The 18,183-nt window shown below is 41.0% G+C and overlaps 1 protein-coding gene across 4 annotated transcripts in view; it reads left to right on the top strand.

Annotated features, from left to right (window-relative positions):
- nos1apa (nitric oxide synthase 1 (neuronal) adaptor protein a) overlaps positions 1–18,183 on the top strand; it is a 452,585-nt gene that overhangs the window by 331,026 nt on the left and 103,376 nt on the right. For all 4 annotated transcript variants that reach the window (XM_072274209.1, XM_072274210.1, XM_072274212.1 and 1 more), the window contains one exon: positions 10,416–10,557. In XM_072274209.1, coding sequence (XP_072130310.1) covers positions 10,416–10,557 — 142 coding nt within the window. The remainder of the gene's footprint in view (positions 1–10,415; positions 10,558–18,183) is intronic.

Below are 18,183 nucleotides of genomic sequence, written 5' to 3'. Positions count from 1 at the left end.
TCTCTTGTTTGTGATTAAATAACTCAGAAAGTTAAAGGAATAACAAGGTAATGTCACGCAGAAGAAAATTTCGGAATTGTTAAGCGTGAGTACTTCTTCCCCGATGGTAGCAATAAGAAGAAGTAGCTGGAATCTTTTTTACTAGAGTTGAAATGTCCAGTGCAAGAGGGCATGCATTGAGGGTGGAAAAGGGTAAGTTCAAAGAAGGTAATTTGACACAGGGAATGGTGAGTGTCTGGAATGAATGGGTTGCTAGGTGCGGGGATGGAAACAGATACAGAGGCATTTAAGAGGCTCTAGGACGGGCACGTGACTGTGTAGAGAATGGAGAGATATGGACTATGTGCATACAGAAGGGGCTGTGTCATTATTTAATTAGATTGGCACAACATCATTAACCAAGGGGCCTGTTCCCGTGCTGTACTGTTCTACGTCTTGCCAGCAGAGGTTAACTGTAGTTCCAGAGGTCTTGGTACATGTCTCGATGACGCACTGCAATCAATAGTACAAAAACCCTTACAGTGCTTGGTCTTCCACAGCCATTAGGAATGCTGAAAATGCCTTCATTATTCAATTGAATGATGTGTTTCTTGTACCTAGTTTTTTGTACCCAGAAATCAGAAGTTTTCAAAGAAAATGGGAGAAGCCTTTTACTTTGGTGCATCTGTGATTTTCTCCAGTATTGGTCATGCTTGCTTTCAATGATCTATGGAAACCTAAGCTGGACCATTGCTCAGTGTATGATGGTCTGCACCTCAAGCCTTCCACACAGATTCTTATTGAAGGTTCAATTTACAGAACATTGAGGGACGGCTCAGCATAAATTCAAGCCTGAGCTCCAGTCTAATCCACTTGTGTACATTATAGTAAGACAAACATGAGTGTGATCTCCTCTGGAGATCAGATTCAGATACAGTACAGAGTCTCATTTTCCACAGAACAATTAAAATACTCACTGCACTAATCAACGTGTTGATGAGTTCAAAAGGAAATAACAGAATGAAAGGATTTGGAATTGGCTGAAATTCGGCAGAATGTCATTTCTTACCTATAAAGTATGCATAATGGCTGTTTGAGCAAAACACTTTTAGTTAAGCAATTAGGCTTCAATCACTTTTAAACAATGTAACAACTTTCCCCTTTATAAGTTCAGTATCTTCTACCACCCAGACTAGTATTTAAGCCATTTCTTTTAAATAATTATTCAATCCCATCTTGTCCATGGCATCTTTTTCAACCTCTTTGAAACATGAATAAACTGTGTTTACTTGCTGTTATTAATGTGACCGGCTGCCTTAATAGATGAGTAAATCACAGAGAGAGGTTTCTGCAGCGTTCATTAAAAGGAACTGAATTAATGCCGGCTAAGGCAAATCACATCAACTTTGGCCTTAATGATCCCAAAGCCAATTCAGCCGGTCAGCGGGAAACAAAATTGCTTTCTTTGTTGAGGGCTATTGCTAATCCAGTTTGGATATCAGGATATAACCTGTGTATGATACAATATATAATTCTGAAATGGTTGAGACTGGGATGAAAAAGATCGAAGTGGATGGTTTTAGTCTTGATAGGCTGAAACATGACCAGGTCAGGATCCAAACAAGTACTCCTATAATTTCCAGAGACACCAGACAAAATATGATTCTTGGAAAATTGTGCTTGGGAATTTCTCATGAGCTGATCCTGCTCATGGAGCATGTGATAGAATCTTGCTCACACCTTGCTCTGGCAGTGGTACACAGACATCTTCAAGGATGTGGAAGACCTTCAAAGAATATAAAAGCCCAAAGCATTCAAAACCTTTGGCCCCAACAATGGAGGGAGTAGAAGTTACTGATGGGGTGCTTTGTTGTAGATGGTCTCAAGCTTGGAACTGTACTCCTGACATGTCACATATAGATGGTGGGAGGGCTCTCTAAAATGGGGAGTGAGACACATGGCCCAGGGACCTATCTCTAACCTGATGTAACTGGCCTATTTAAGCATCTAGTCAATGGTGAGCCATGATGGGGATGGTGAGTGATTCAGTGATGATACTATAATGAAAGTTAGATGGCAAATGCTGACACATGTCTGGTAGGAATATAATATGCAGCTTACAAGCCCATGTCTGAATGTTACTGTATTTGGATGGGGGACTGTTTCATTATCTGAGAAGATGTGTTTCCCTCCATTACCACAATAATTGCACTTCCATCGGTTATTGACTACGAAGTACTTTGGAACATTCTGAGCTTGTGAAAGGAAACTTATTATAACTGCAAGGTCCTTTTTTCCATCAGTATGAACCATGCCTGAGGAAATCTGTATTAGTTAAGGAATTGAAAAATTGAAAGGCTTGATGACAGAATTCATCTACATTGTACGGAGTGAAGCATATGAACCTAAGAGTCTGATGATTAAATCACTTCCTTATTTTTCACTCTCCTCCTCCACACTATATACATCATATTCTTTTTCTACCGTCAGCATTATAAACAAGTCATGCAATTGTATGAATCAGGAGCAAGTGTGGAACCAATCAGTGCCTCAGAGCCATTTGCTGATCTAATTTAATCTTAACTCTGCATTCCCATCTCCTCTCTGATAACCATACACTCACTCAGATCAGAAAGGTATTTACCTCTACCTTAAAAATATTCAAAGGCTCTGCTTCCATCCTCCTTTGTGGAAGAGAGTTCCAAAATCCACATTGTAATCTGAGAGAGGAAACTTTGCTTCATCTCTGTTGTAGTTGTAAATGGGTGACCACTTGTCTGTAAATAGTGACCCCAATTCTGTATACTTCCACCAAAGAAGACATTTTATCCACCCCACACCCTGCCAAAATTCATCAGAATCTTATATGGTTTAATTGTCCATTATCACTCTTCTAAATGCCATTGGATACAAGCCTAACCTGCCCAGTCTGTTTACATAGATCCACAGAGAGTTGTAAAATTAGTGAGCTTCAACATGGGCCCTAGCCTCCATATCACCTAGGACATCTTCAAGGAGCAATGCCTCAAAAAGGTGGCATCCACCAATAAGGACCCCCATCACCCAGGTGATGCCTTTTCTCACTGCTACCATCAGGGAGGAGGTACAGAAGTCTAAAGGGACACACTCAACGATTCAGGAACAGCTTCTTCCCCTCTGCCATCCAATTTCTGAATGGACATTGAACCCATGAACACTAACTACCTCACAACTTTTTTATTTCCTATTTTTGCATTACTTATTTCATTTAACTATTTAATATACTATATATATTCATGCTGTAATTCACATTTTTTCAATTATTTTGTAATGCATTGTACTGCTGCCACAAAGACAACAAATTTCACAACATGTGCCTATGATATTAAATCTGATTCTGATTCTGATAAGACAACCTGCCCAATCTGCCTTTGTAAGACAACCTGCCTGTTCCAGCAATAGTCTAGTAAACCTTCCATGAAATATTTCCAATCCATTAATATTATTACTTAAATAAGACTGTACTATACACAATACTCCAGGTGTAGTTTCTCAGTGTCTTTCACAAATGAAAAATAACCTTTCTCCATTTATGTTCCATTCCCTTAATAGTAATAGACAATGCTATTTTTTTGCTTTCCTAATTGTACATGGCCTTTTGGTGGCCATGCATCACATAGCTCTTCAGTGTCTCACCATTTACACAATATGAATAGTTGACTTTTTTTCCCTGCCAAAATGGACAATTTTCCTCACACTACTCCCCATTTGCCAGACCTCTGCCCCCTCAGTCACCCTATATATCACTTTGCATTCATACGTCCTCTTCACAAATTACTTCCTACCTGTCATTGTGTCAACAGCAGCTTCATCAACCAACCATACCTTTCATGCCTTCATCCAAGTTACTGATATTCATAAAAGATTGAGGCTTGTCACCAATCCCAGAGGCACACCACTAGTTATATCTTACCAACTAGAGGAAAACTCTTCTAATGCTATCCAATAAGTTGGTCAAACCTGACTTCTCTTTCACAAACTTGTCTGACTTTTGCTAAATACCTTTATGTGTCCTACTATAACATAATTAATAATGGGTTCTAAGACGAAGGGTCTTGGCCCAAGACATAGGCTGTTTATTCCTCTCCATAGATACTGCCTGACCAGCTGAGCTCCCCCAATATTTTGTGTGTGTTGCTCTGGAATACCAGCATCTGCAGAATCTCTTGTGTTTAAGGTTGTAAGATTTTCAATTGTTCAATTCAATGATTCAATGATTCAATTTAATATCAATGAATGTATACAGTATACAACCTGAAATTCTTACTCTTCGCAGAAAAAAACCCAAAGAATAAATGACTGAAACGTCAAAGCTCCCCTCCTCCCTCCTCGCACATGAATATATAAAAAAAATCAAATCAAAACACTACATCTTTCTGTTTCCATATCTACAGTATTTGGAAAATAGAAAATGTAATTTCTTAATTCAGTTGTATGCGGTGTTCCCCAGATCCAGGGAATTTTAGAATCTGATTTACAGGCTGCTCAGTAATTGTTTAAATTGGCCAGAAAGGTGTTTTAACTATACCCTTCTGAAAGAATAGCCTTTTATCCAAATTCCAGCTGAAGTCTGCAATCTATTGAAGTTGGAGCAGAACTTTATATATTTACCGAAATATTTATTTTCTCCACCTCTTTAACACTCACATTTCAATTTATCATTAGTCTTGTCATAGTGTGCTCACAAACACTGACCTTCCACAAGCAGCACCTGTTATGACTAGCCGCACTGTAGTTCCATTGTTCTGAAATGGACACAGATTTGGCATTATTTGGTACAACTTTGGCTCCTCTAGATCAGTGTACAAATGACTGTAGATTTGCCAGATTGTATGCAGCAAAACCAGACAATAATAAAGGCTAAAATGCTGTTTGCTGCCTTAACTGCTTGTTCGACCTCCCTACTAACTTTTTGTGATTAAAACACTTGACTACTTCAATTCCTCTGAACTTCATTCATTTTCTTTCTCTCTCCATTTTGATGAGAATCTATGTTTTGATTCCCCTTTTTGAAATGCATGACTTGACTTCCCCCATGCAAAACTGTATTTGCCCAGTCCCTCAATCAATCTGTATCCCATTGCAGAATCACAAAGTCTTCCTCACAACTTGTACCATCAGTGTGGAGTAACTCCCAGGCCAGAACCTCAAAGAACTAAGGAAAATAAGAAAATGCAGATGCAAGAAATCTGGAAAAAAAAGAAAAATACCACAAAGTAAAAAATAATGCAGCATTTGTGGTTTAAAAAAAAGTAAACGTTTCTATTTTGAGCCCCTTCATCAGATGACTAGTACTCATTAGTACAAATACTACCAGTACTATTAGTACGGCACGGACTAGAAGGGCTGAGATGGCCTGTTTCCGTGCTGTAATTGTTATATGGTTATATGTTATAAGGTTACTAAAGGTAGAAGCATTGGCCATAAAATCAGTCTATGTTCAGTTGGCTGGAGTTGGAATTGGCTTGGTAACTCCTGGGCCAAGAAAGGTAAAAGATCAGTTGTGGGTAGGGTTAATTGTGTGCCTTGTCAGCAACCAGTAATCTCTGTTGGAAAGTGCCAAGTGGACCAAGCATGATCGGGCTTGGTTGTGGCAGCTCTCAGAAACCGATTGGTGTCTATACTTAGATAATAGGTATGTGGAGAGCTCTCAGCAAGCCAACATCCATGGAGTGCATGAAAACCAGTCAGAGCCTTCAGAGGGGAAGAGGAGAAATAATATTGTTACATGTTCAGGAACTCAGCTATGAATTAAGTGGCACAAATGCAGGATTCCCTGCCTAAACCAGTAGCCTATATAGCTACTGAAATGTTTTAAAAAAGCCTTCCATCCAGGCTTTTACCCAATGCCTCCTAATATATTTCTTTTTGTGTCAGCACCCGTTCCTGATCTGATTACCTGTCTGTAAAAATATTTCAGGAAGGTTTTTGAAGCTTAGTGCATGATTTACATGAAAATTCCCTTCATTGGTGCGTAACAGTGCAGAGCTTGATAATGATAAGTTTAATAGCAGCTTATTCCATAATCATTGTTGTTCAAATGTTTTAAGGTAATTGATAGTTTAAACGTTTAGTGAATTTCTTAATATTTTGCTGCTTTGTTTTATGAAAGAAGACTTCTCATTGTCCTTTAACATATAAAAGTCAATTATTTGGACAGGTTACATTTCTCTGCAATCACTGTGTAAAGAGAATAAATTAATTGGCCTCTGCAGTATAATAGAGCAATAACCTGCTGGTCATATGAGAGTATGAATATGGATATTTATTTCATATCTCTGTACCAGCTTCAAGCATTTTCATAGCAGATTAAAGGCAATTGGGACCACAATGTGGTGTTTTTATGCAGAAGAAATTTTTGTATTTGTATAATTAGAATTAAGTAATTTGTATATATAGATACATTAAATACACCTGCGACAGATATGATGATGTCATCTGGTCACGTAAAGGGTATCAAGTTCCACTTCATCAGAGCAGTTTGAAAAACATATAATTCTCCATTTCCTGGCTAAGAGGTTCCTAAAATTAAAGAGAGATCATTAATAATAAAAAATGTGTGTTGCCATTCAGTACCTTATCGCACCTGTCCAAGGTAAATTACTTCTGATCCAAACATGGCTGTTCTAGGAAACTGTCAGTAATATATTACCGGGTACTGATTTATCAATGTATAGCCATCAAGTTCCAGTTTACTGTTTAGTTTCCACGGTATATAAAATTAGTTTTCATTTTCTGCACAGCTGGAAGAGCTGGCGAACTCTTGGCCCACTATTTTCAAAGCCTGAAGAATGAGTTTTGAATGCATTTGATTATACTAAAAATGTGTTGGTGCAGGCTTATATAGATCTCAGTTTGAATTAAATTACTAACATGGAAACTACCTTTTCTGAAGCATTGAGGTAAATAACCTTGGATAGTTAAATATTAGCTTAGTTTTGTGGTATGTGACTGCAATTATAAATAAGGAAGAAAAGTAGGGAGAAAGATAAACCAGCTAGAAATAATAGATTCATCCAGATCATAAGACATAGAATTCAGAATTAAGCATTTGGTTCATTAGTACATTAATATATCAGGCATGTTTGGGTTCACATGCATGTATAAATTTAGTGTCCCCCTTTTCAGTTTGAAACTTGTAATGACATCCTCAAGTTCTCTTGCCTTTAATTGTTGGCAGCTGAATTTCTGTAGAAATCAACAGTTGTAACATTAATAAAAAAAACTGCAGTTTCCTTGAGGCTTATTCACCAACGCTATGAACCCCTATCCAACATTGATACCTGTTAGAATATATCATTGTCCAGCCAAGATAGCACAAGGACATATGCTCATATCAACCAGGCCGCGACAGGTTCTAATGTTGTTGTTGTTCCTCCTCATGGTGCCTTGTAGAACATTGGGCAGAAAACTTGACTTTTCTTTAGCATTTGTCTGCTTTTTTTTACAAGGCCGACTTGCTAGCTTGACACTCTAGCACAGATGGAAGGAGTGCAAGGAGTCGGCCGGATTTGAACCCAGGACCACACTCCTCCAGGTCTGGGGCGGATGCCACTACACCACCGGCCAGCTAGGGTTCCAGTGACCATTGCACTATCACTGTAAAGCCTACCAGCTTAGTTATTTCCAGATTAACAGTGATAACAGAAACACTGCCTCTAGAAAATCAATACTAAAGATCTTAAGCACCCTACAGTGAAACCCCATCTCAGACAGCGCCTTAGAACAGCGGTCCCCAACCACCGGGCCGCAGAGCAGGTGCTACTGGGCCGTGAGTAAATGATATGAGTCGGCTGCACCTTTCCTCATTCCCTGTCACACACTGTTGAACTTGAACATGGGGTTGCCAACTGTCCTGTATTTGCCGGGAACATCCCGTATATTGGGCTAAATTGGTTTGTCCCGTATTTCCCTCGCTAAGGTAGAGTGTTCCAGTGAAACCTTTCATGCCGAAATGGCGTAAAGCGAAGAAGCAATTACCATTAATTTATATGGGAAAAATTTTTGAGCGTTCCCAGACCCAAAAAATAACCTAACAAATCATACCAAATAACACATAAAACCGAAAATAAATAACACTAATATATAGTAAAAGCAGGAATGATATGATAAATACACAACCTATATAAAGTAGAAATAATGTATGTACAGTATAGTCGGAAAGATGAAGGCAATACCGATTGGTGGAAAAATCGGCACATACGCAAATGCGCACGTCACGCATGCGCACACAAGTGCCTGTGCAAGGCTTCATGGTCATGGTAGTCTTTCCGGGGGTAAAGTGTCCCGGGATTTGACTGCTACTTTTGTCATTTGGGAGTGAGAAAGTTGGCAACCCTAACTGTAAAAGACACGTCGAGGTGAGTTTAACCCCACTTGAATACCACCCGCACCCCCCCCCCCCGGTGGGCCGGTCTGCGGTGCCAAAAAGGTTGGGGACCCCTGCCTTAGAAACAAATAGATCCATTAGAGTTTATGCCATTGTTAAGCAACAAGGATTCATTTCCCCAGTGCTTTCCCCAAACTTTCTTGCCAATGCACTTCACCTCTACAAAGTTTCTTGCTGGAGTTAAGCTATCACCTCTAGAGCCAAGGTCACTCTGGCCCAAGACACCAAGCCACACTGTGCACGTCTGAGGCTGATTGCCAAGTCATTGTTGGCTCGTTCACAGAGATAGATGAAAAGCTGGACTGAAGACAAAGGTGATCTACCAACAGCCCCAATTGCATAACTGACAATGGAGTTTCCTATCAGTACTCTGGAAAATGTGACCACTGCCCATAAATTTGCAGCCACCTCTTAATGAAAATAGATATCTTTGAAGAAGTTCACCTGCAATTCTATGGCCATCTTGAGGAAAATAATGTGAAAATTAATACCTCAAACTTGGCCAGAGCTCCTGGTCTTGAGGGCAGCTGGGGTCCCCACCTCTGAGATTTGGACAACTAATATCAGTTACATCAAAGTACTGGAAAGGCACCACCAATGCCGACTCTGCCAAATGCTCCAACTCAAATAGCGGAATAAGGTCCTCTCCCAGGCTACTGTGTCCAGTACTGGGGGCTTAATTATATTCTGTTGGTTCTGTTGTGTGGACTATATCATACGTACAGCATTAAGATTGTGTCAAAATAGGCCATTTCTGAGCTCCATCGTGTAAACAACCAAGTGGACTGAAAGACCAATTCAAGGACATGTTCAAAGCCTCCTTGAAAATGTGTAACTATACCCACTGATCCTTGGGTATCTCTGGTCCATGACCATTCGAATGGGGAAAGGTCATTTAGGATGATATTGGGAATTCAAGCCCAGTGTTATTATTGGAAAGACAATCCACCCATTATGCTTCCTTGCCTAACCTGTGGCAGAGTCTGATTTCCCATTGGCCTCAGGATCTGAGGGCACGGCCTCAGACTAAATTGGACATCTCTTTAAAACTGAGATGAGGAAAGATTTCTCCAGCTAGAGGGTGATAAACTTGTGGAATTAATGTCCAGAAGGCTTTGTAAGTCATGAACTTGGGTGCATTTAAGACAGAGGTTGATAGATTCTTTATTAGTAAAGTGATTAAGAGTTACAGAGAGAAGAGAGAAGAATTTATTTTTTAAACTCAGCCATAATTGAATGATGGTGCAACTTCAATGAGTCAAAAGGCTTAATTTGTGCTTCTATATCTTATGGCCTTATCAGCTAATTCAGAACCCAGAGAAAAGGAGTGGAAGCATGTCATCCTCAATGCAGGAACATCTAAAAAGTAGTGTATTTGCTTAATAAAACAATGTTTTAGAAATCCCACTGATGTTGATGTCGTGTAGGCCCCATTGTAGCGAACGCAAACTAGATGCTCAAGAGAGTTTTACAGAGAGCAGCACTAGTTTGAGTAGCATTGGGCTTGCTCTGATGGAGAAAAAATTCTCCATTCAGAGGGCAGTGACCCGTTGAAGTTCTGCAAGGCTCTGTGCTCAGGCAGACAGCAGTAGGTTTTCAGGGAAACATGGAGCATTGTGCTAGTGTGGGAAAGTTCAGCTGCATTGCAGAGCAGGGACACAGGGCCTATTTCTGTTCGTGTGCCTCATGGGTAGAACCTGGAACTGTACGGAAACTGAAGTCAAGACGATTGATCATTTAAAGGTAAAGAAATGGGAGACAAACTAAGATTGCTTATTATGACTGGGTTAGATGAAGGGTGCTGTGGAAGGCTCCAGATGTTGACTTCTTGGGCTGAATAGCCTGCTTCAGTACTGCACACTCCTTGCGAGTGTAGCTGTGTAAAGTGGTGCAACCTTGTTAAGGACGAGGAAGGATGAGCTGTCATTGGAGTCGGTTTTAGTTCTGACAGTGTGCCATTGAAATCCACCTGCTCACAGTGTTTTCTTTTTCTCACTCCCTGCACCAGAGTCAAGCAATGAGGATTGTGCGGACTATAGGACAGGCTTTTGAAGTGTGCCACAAGCTGAGCCTCCTGCACACCGAGCAGAATGTACCTCGAGAAGAAGACCAAGAAAGTGAAGAGAGTGTAGAAGCCACCAGTGTTTCAGGTACGTTTCATTTACTGTATGCTCCATTCAAGGGGTAACATTCTGTGGTATCTGTCCAGTGTGGGCAAGGTTGGCAGTCTGCCTCCATACACAGCAGGAAGGAATTAGCAAATGTGATATATTATAAACACATAAAACCCAGTGGTTTTTAAAATAAATGTACCTAAGGCCTGAAACTTATTGAGCTGATCATGATTCTTTTTAAATTTTAATTCCTAAACTTCTTTGAACTTCCCTAAATTTATAAACGCCACAGGGAGGAGGAGAGCTGAAATCTTCTGTCTGAGTCACCAGTGAATCTGTGCTCCCCTTGACCATTGTTTTAGGCTGTTTGCAACCATCATAACCTTGAGCAGCTTCCAACCTCACCTGAGGTCCTTGCAAAATACTGCCTATGATTGGCCTGATGACACCAGACTGCAATTTCACACCCACATTGCTGAAACTCTTGATCTTGCCTTCGTGTTTCACAGACTCTGGGTTGAATCTTATCTCCGCAAAATTAGAGTCTTAAAGTCATACAGCACACAGCACAGAAAGAAGCTCTTTCAGCCCACCTGTCCATGCCAGACGTGCTGCCTATATACACTAATACCACATGCCTGCTTTGCAGATATGGACAGAGAAATGGCAGACAGAGTTCCAGCTGGCCAAATGTGAGGTATTGCACCATGGGAGATCAAAAATAATGAGAAGTAAGGAGACAGTACACTGTTAATGGTACGACCCTTAACAGTGTTGATAAACAGGGATCTTGGGGTCCAGGTTCATAACTCTCTGAAAGAGGCTATGTAGGTTGATAGGAAAGTAAAAAAAAGCATTGAACAAATCTGTCTTCATTTGTCAATGAATTGAGTTCAGAGTTGGGAAGTTATGTCGCAGCATTAAAAAACTCTTATTTCGGCCGCACCTGGAATACTGCATTCAGTTCTAGTTGCCCAGTACAGGAAGGATGTTGATGCTTTGGAGAGGGTGCAGGAGAGGCTTAACAGGATGCTGCCTGCATTAGAGGACATGTACAAGAAGAATTTGGAAAAAAACGGGTCATTTTCCTTGGACCAGCAGTGGCTGAGAAGAGATTTGACAGATTTATAGAAATATGAGAAGCATAGATATCTTCGACTGGCAGTATATTTTTCCCTGGGTTGTAATGTCTGATACCAGGGGACATGCATTTAAAGTGAGAGGGGTAGGTTAAAGGAGATGTGTGGGCAAGTACCTTACACGGAGGGTGGCAATGCCTGTGGTGGTAATGAAGGCAAATACAGGACAGGTGTTCAAGAGACTTTTAGAGAGGCATGTGAATGTGTAGAGAATGGAGGGATCTAGGTAAAAGAGATTAGTTTATTTGGGCTTTTGATTACTGATCTAGTTAGTTGAGCACAACATTGTGGACGGCAGAGCTTGTGCCTGTAATATACTAACTCTGTGTTCTAACCCTCTACACCCTTATTATCTGAGTACCTGGTTAAATATGTTTTTAAGCATTGAAATTGTATCTGCTGCAACCAACCCCCGCAGCTTGTTCCATACAGCAATCACTGTTTGTATGAAAATCTTGCCCCCCCGCCCGTTCTTGTTTAAATTTCTCCCTCTCACCTTCAGCCTATGACCTCCAGTTCCCATACCCTGAGAAAAGGACTCTCACTATTCTGTCTATACGCTTCATAGTCATAAACACCTCTGTAAGCCTCATACACTCCATAAGAATAGACCCAGCCTCCTTGTAACTACAGTCCCCTATGCCAGGCAACATCCTATTGAATCTCTTCTGCACTCTCACATTTGTTGTCTGATCCTTCCTGTAGTATGGTGACCAGAACGGTCCACAATAACCACAAAGTGTGGCCTAAGTGTAACGTACAAACCTTTGGACTCAAAGCCCCGACAGGGATACCAAATGCCTTTTACACTGTCCATCCAAGTTGCAAGCTTTAGGAAACTATGAACTTGCACATCAACACACGTAATGCCCCTGCTATTTACTTTATATGTTCTGCCAGGATCTGACGTCAAGTGGTTTTGGGTTGTGTCAGAGGTCAAACCTGCAGCACAAACCGATAGTTCTATCCCTTTCCAGTTTAAATGGAAGCTGGATGCGGAGCAGGTAGTTTGTGTGTCTCAAGAAACCTGGCAGCCCATGAGTTAAGTACTTTGTCAGCATTGCCCATAGTCATGGAAGAGCAGCAGTGATTCCTCCAGAGTCATGATCTTGCAGAAAAGAAGACATCGGTTCTTCCTTGCATCTGATCTGGAATGCAGTTACTCACTGAGGCTCCTCAACAGCTCTTCCCAAACCTGCAGTCTCCACTAAGAAGGAAGCTCAGGACATCAGATGGATCGGAATGCCATCATCTCTATGATTCCTCCATGGACCCTTTCTCGATCTCTCTGTCTCCATCTCTGGAGACAAATTATTGGCCGTCAACTTTTATAAACCTCCCAATTCCCACAGTTATCTTGACTATACCTCTTCCCACCCTGTCTTCTGTAAAAATTATATTCATTTTTTTCAGTTCCTTTGACTCCGCTGCATCTGTTCCCAGGATGGGGCTTTCCTTTCCAGGACAACAAAGATATCCTTCTTCTTCAAAGAATGAGATTTTCTTTCCTCCACCATTGATACAGCCCTCAACCACATCTCCTCCATTTCCTGAATATCAACGCTTACCCCAACTTCCTGAGCCTTAACAGAGATAGAATTCCTCCTATCCTCACCTACCACCCCATGGGGCTCTGTAAACAACATATCATTCTCCACAACATTCACCATCTTCAACAAGATCCCACCACCAAACACATCTTTATCTCCGCCTCATTCTCTGCTTTACATAGAGATCGCTCCCTCTGTGATTCCCTTATCCATTCTCCCCTCCCCACTAATCTCCTTCCTGACACTTATCCTTGCAAGTGATTGAAATGCTATATCTGCCTATTCACCTCCATTACGGGCCACAAACAGTCTTTACAGTGAGGCAACACTTCACCTGCAAATCTGTTGGAGTCGCCTATTGCATTCAGTGTTCCTGATGCAACCTCCTGTACACTGGTGAGAACCCAGCGTAACTTGGGGAACCACTTTGTTGAGTACCTCCACTCCATCCATCAAAAATGGAATTTCCTGGCCAGCCATTTGAATTCCTATCCCCATTCCCATTCCAACAAGTCAGTCCATGGCCTCCTCTTTTGCCAAGATGAAGCCATCCTCAGGGTGGAGGAGCAACACCTCATATTCCATCTCGGTGGGCTCCAACCTGATGGCATGAATTCTCCTTCCAGTAACATTTTGCCCCCTCCGCCTTCCTCCTTCTTCAATTCCCCACTCAGGACTCTTGCTTCTTCTCCTCACCTGTTTATTACCTCCCCCGGTACCTGTCCTTCTTCCCTTTCTTCCATGGTCCACTCTTCTCTCCTATCAGATTCCTTCTTCTCCAGCCCTTCATCTTTCCCACCCACCTGGCTTCACCTATCACCTTCTAGCACATCCTCTTTCCCCTGTCCCTACCCTTTTTATCCTGGCATATTGCCCCTTCCTTTTCAGCCCTGCAGAAGGGATTTGGCCCAAAACATCGACTGTTTCTCCAGCACTCTGTATGTATGTTGCTCTGAGTTTCCAGCCTCAGCAGAGTCTCTTGTTTTTGCTTCATCCAAGTTGGTCTCCGTTCTAATTCGGAAGTATATTGTGCTACCTTCATCGGCTATGGGTCTAAATCATGCAGTACCCTACCAAGGAGGATTGTACAGTTTAGTTACAAAAGAACTTCTGTTTTTCAAGATGTTCACCAAGCTCTCGAGGGTAGTTAACATTGATAATGAATGATTATTAAAAGACACCTGTACCGATACTCCCGCTCTTGTAGGCTGTGGTATTCTGGTAGGCTTCACCCTTATGAAGGCTGTTTGCCAATGGATCAACCCGATGTACGGGAAACTCAGTTAAAGAAACCCTGCAGTTAAGTTTATAACATGACTTTTGGGTTTTCCTAGTTTTGCTACATATCATCTGCAGCGAACAACCCCCCTATCAACTTAAAATCTAACCCAATATTGCAGCTCTCTTGGCTAGTCTCTAATCCTGTATTATGCCATCTCTCTATTCCACAACAATCCCTTTTCTCCTTGACTTGCATGGCTCTTCCATTCCTGAAACCTTTTGCCTTTACTCTCTCCGTTGGTTGCACATTTCCTTCTCTTCACTTCCGTAGTTTTCTCCCTCCCAATCCCTCTCAATTCCTTCGAACTCAGCTCCATAGACTTCCTTTTCTGCCCTTACCATCAGCAGTCAAGTCCGTCACTGCTTACCCCTCCAGGAGTTTCCATTAAGTATTGTTTCTTCTGACAAAATTGGTGGCTACATCCTAACAGTTTTGTGGAACTTTTCTCTGTTAAATGCACAGGTTCTAGTTTTGCAATTAAGTCATTGAGTCATAGAAAAGTCAGCACAGACACAGGCCCTTCAGTCCTTCTAGTCTGTGCCAAACCATTCAAACTATCTACTTCTATCAACCTGTGCCAGGACCATAGCCCTCCATACCCCTACCATCCATGTGCCTGTCCAAAGTTCTCTTAAACATTGAAATCGAGCTTGCAATACACCACTTGCGCTAGTAGCTCATTCCACTTTCTCGTGACCCTATAAGTGAAGAAGTTTCCCCTCATGTTCCCCTTAAGCTGACAGCGGTGTGTAGCAAAGTTTCCATCAAACTCAATATATAAGTTTGCTGATGACACAACAATTGTAGGCTGTATCTCAGGTAATGATGAGTTTGAGTACAGAGAGGAAATTAAGAACCTGGTGGCATGGTGCGAAGACAATAACCTATCCCTCAACGTTAGCAAGACGAAGAAATTGGTTGTTGACTTCAGAAGGAGTAGCGGACTGCACGACCCAACTTACATCTTTGTTGCACAAGTGGAACAGGTCAAAAGCTTTAAGTTCCTCGGGGTCAATATCACAAATGACCGGGCTTGGTCCAACCAAGCAGAGTTCACTGCCAAGAAGGCCCACCAGTGCCTTTACTTCCTGAGAAAACTAAAGAAATTTGGCCTGTTCCCTAAAACCCTCACTAATTTTTATAGATGCACCGTAGAGAGCATTCTTCTGGGGTGCATCACAACCTGGAATGGAAGTTGTCCTGTCCAAGACCAAAAGAAGCTACAGAATGTCGTGAACACAGCGCAGCACATCACACAAACCAATCTTCCGTCCGTGGACTCACTTTACACCACACGCTGTCGGAGCAGTGCTGCCAGGATAATCAAGGACACGACCCACCCAGCCAACACACTTTTCGTCCCTCTTCCCTCCTGGAGAAGGCTCAGGAGCTTGAAGGCTCGTATGGCCAGATTTGGGAACAGCTTCTTTCCAACTGTGATAAGACTGCTGAACGGGTCCTGACCCAGATCTGGGCCGTACCCTCCAAATATCCGGACCTGCCTCTCGGTTTTTTTTTTGCACTACCTTTCTTTCCATTTTTCTATTTTTTATTTATGATTTATAATTTAATTTTTTAATATTTACTAATTTTACTATTTTAATATTTTTAATATTTAATATTTGTAATCCAGGGAGTGGGAAGCGCAGAATCAAATATCGCTGTGATGATTGTACGTTCTAGTACCAATTGTTTGGCGACAATAAAGTATAAAGTAATCTTTTCACCTTTCATCTTTAACCCATGACTTCTAGTTGTAGTCCCACCCAACCTAAGTGGAAAAATCCTGCTTGCACTTACCCTATCTATACCTCTCATAATTTTGTTTACTTCTATCAAATCTCCCCTCAATCTTCTATGTTTCAAGGAATAAATTCCTAACCTATTCAAACTTTCCTTATTGCCCAGGTCCTCCAGTCCCAGCAACATCATTGTAAATTTTTGCTGTACTCTTTCAACCTTATTTATATCTTTCCTGTAGATAGGTGACAAAAACTGCACTCAATACTCCAAATTAGGCCTCACCATTGTCTTATAAACTTCAACGTACCATCTCATCTCCTTTGATTTATGAAGACCAATATGCCAAAAGCTTACTTGACAGCCCTATCTGCATGTGGCACTACTTTTTTTTAATTATTTAAAACAATATTTTTTGCTCAACATAATAAAACTTTGAATTTACAGATATATTTATATTTACATTTCTTCCCCTCAGCTATCAAACACTTCCATCAAAATCTAGACATCACCCCAATATCCTATACAAAAGCCCTTATTTGTATAGCAGACAGATTTACATCTACATACTGCAGAAAAGGTTGCTATGTTTTATGAAAACTATTTGTTTTTGAGTGTACCATCCATGTCAAAAGTCCAAAGGAATGAATTCCATGATTAATTTACGCCAACCAAAACATCCAGGGGCCTTATCAGATATCCAACAAAGTTAAATGTTCTTCCTCACTCAAAAAGTCAGGATGTTAAAAAGTTTTTTCTAATGTTCATTAATAATACCACTGTTGGGTAAGCCTAAGAGAAAAGACACAGGGTCCATTTCAAGCTCCATCTTCAGAATCTTTTCCATTTCACCCAAAATATCACTCCAGTATGCCTGAAGCTTGGGACAAGTTCAAAAACAGTGGGTGAAGGTTCCAGTATTTACTTTTAGAACACATTGGAGGAACCCGCGTCTTAAACTGAGAGACAGTTTGGAGTCAGATGGGCTCGATGCAGAATTTTGAGTTGCAGTGCTTTAGTTCTATTACAAACTGAAATTTTCTTTGCATTATCACAGATGTCTTCCCATGTTTCAGCTGTAATTTCTACTCCCAGCTCTTCCTCCCAGGCCTTTCCCAGCTGCTCAGCCTCTCCACAAGAACATTCCCTCAGGATGCCGTAAAAAGTACTAATGGAGACTTCACCCTTAGAACGAAACACCCTCTTTTCTATGTTAGAACTATCGAAATCAGTTAACAATGATGTTTTTTTCTGTATATAATCTCTTAGCTGACAGAAACAACAAAGATCCTTATTGGGTATGTTAAATTTCTGTACTCTTTAACTAAAATATGGCATCGTTCCTTCATCAAACAAATCTCCTAGATGGAAAGTACCCTTAGACATCCAAAGTTTAAATCCAGAATCCACTAGGGCAGGCTGAAAATCTGGACTGCCGGTTATTAGAGTGAAAGGTGATACTTTTGTTGCGTCGCCCTCAATTTATCGCACCACCATCCAAGCCCTGACTGTATTAATTGTTATTGGATTGCGACAATATTGTGGTGCTACTTTCAATGAATGAAGTGTCTTAGTTTGACTTAAAAATTAAGCTTAAGAACTACACAAACATTTAAATTTAATTGAGCTCATGTTTAATGACAAGACTCTGAACTGTAATATTTCCCTTCTGCCTTCTCACTTGGCTAAGCTCATAAACCATCTTGCACTCAGTGATCATTCAATCATACCTGGAAGTACAGTTGACCATAAAGGTGCCAGGTGAAGCAGACAAAAAAAAAGATAAGGAGAGGATAGCCAAATATCTAAACCAATGTTTGCTCAGCGGTTTTGACTAACACTGCTGCTTTGATTGATGGACTAAACCTCAGTAGCACAACTTACTGATTCACCAATTGCACCCTTAAAAAATTAACTTCCTATATCATTGATTATGCTGCCAAGTTTCCAG

Source organism: Mobula birostris, chromosome 12 (genome assembly GCF_030028105.1).
Source record: "Mobula birostris isolate sMobBir1 chromosome 12, sMobBir1.hap1, whole genome shotgun sequence".
Taxonomy (NCBI): Eukaryota; Metazoa; Chordata; class Chondrichthyes; order Myliobatiformes; family Myliobatidae; genus Mobula; species Mobula birostris.
The sequence above is the reverse complement of the archived record's forward strand: the minus strand, read 5'-3'. Positions and strand labels throughout refer to the sequence as shown.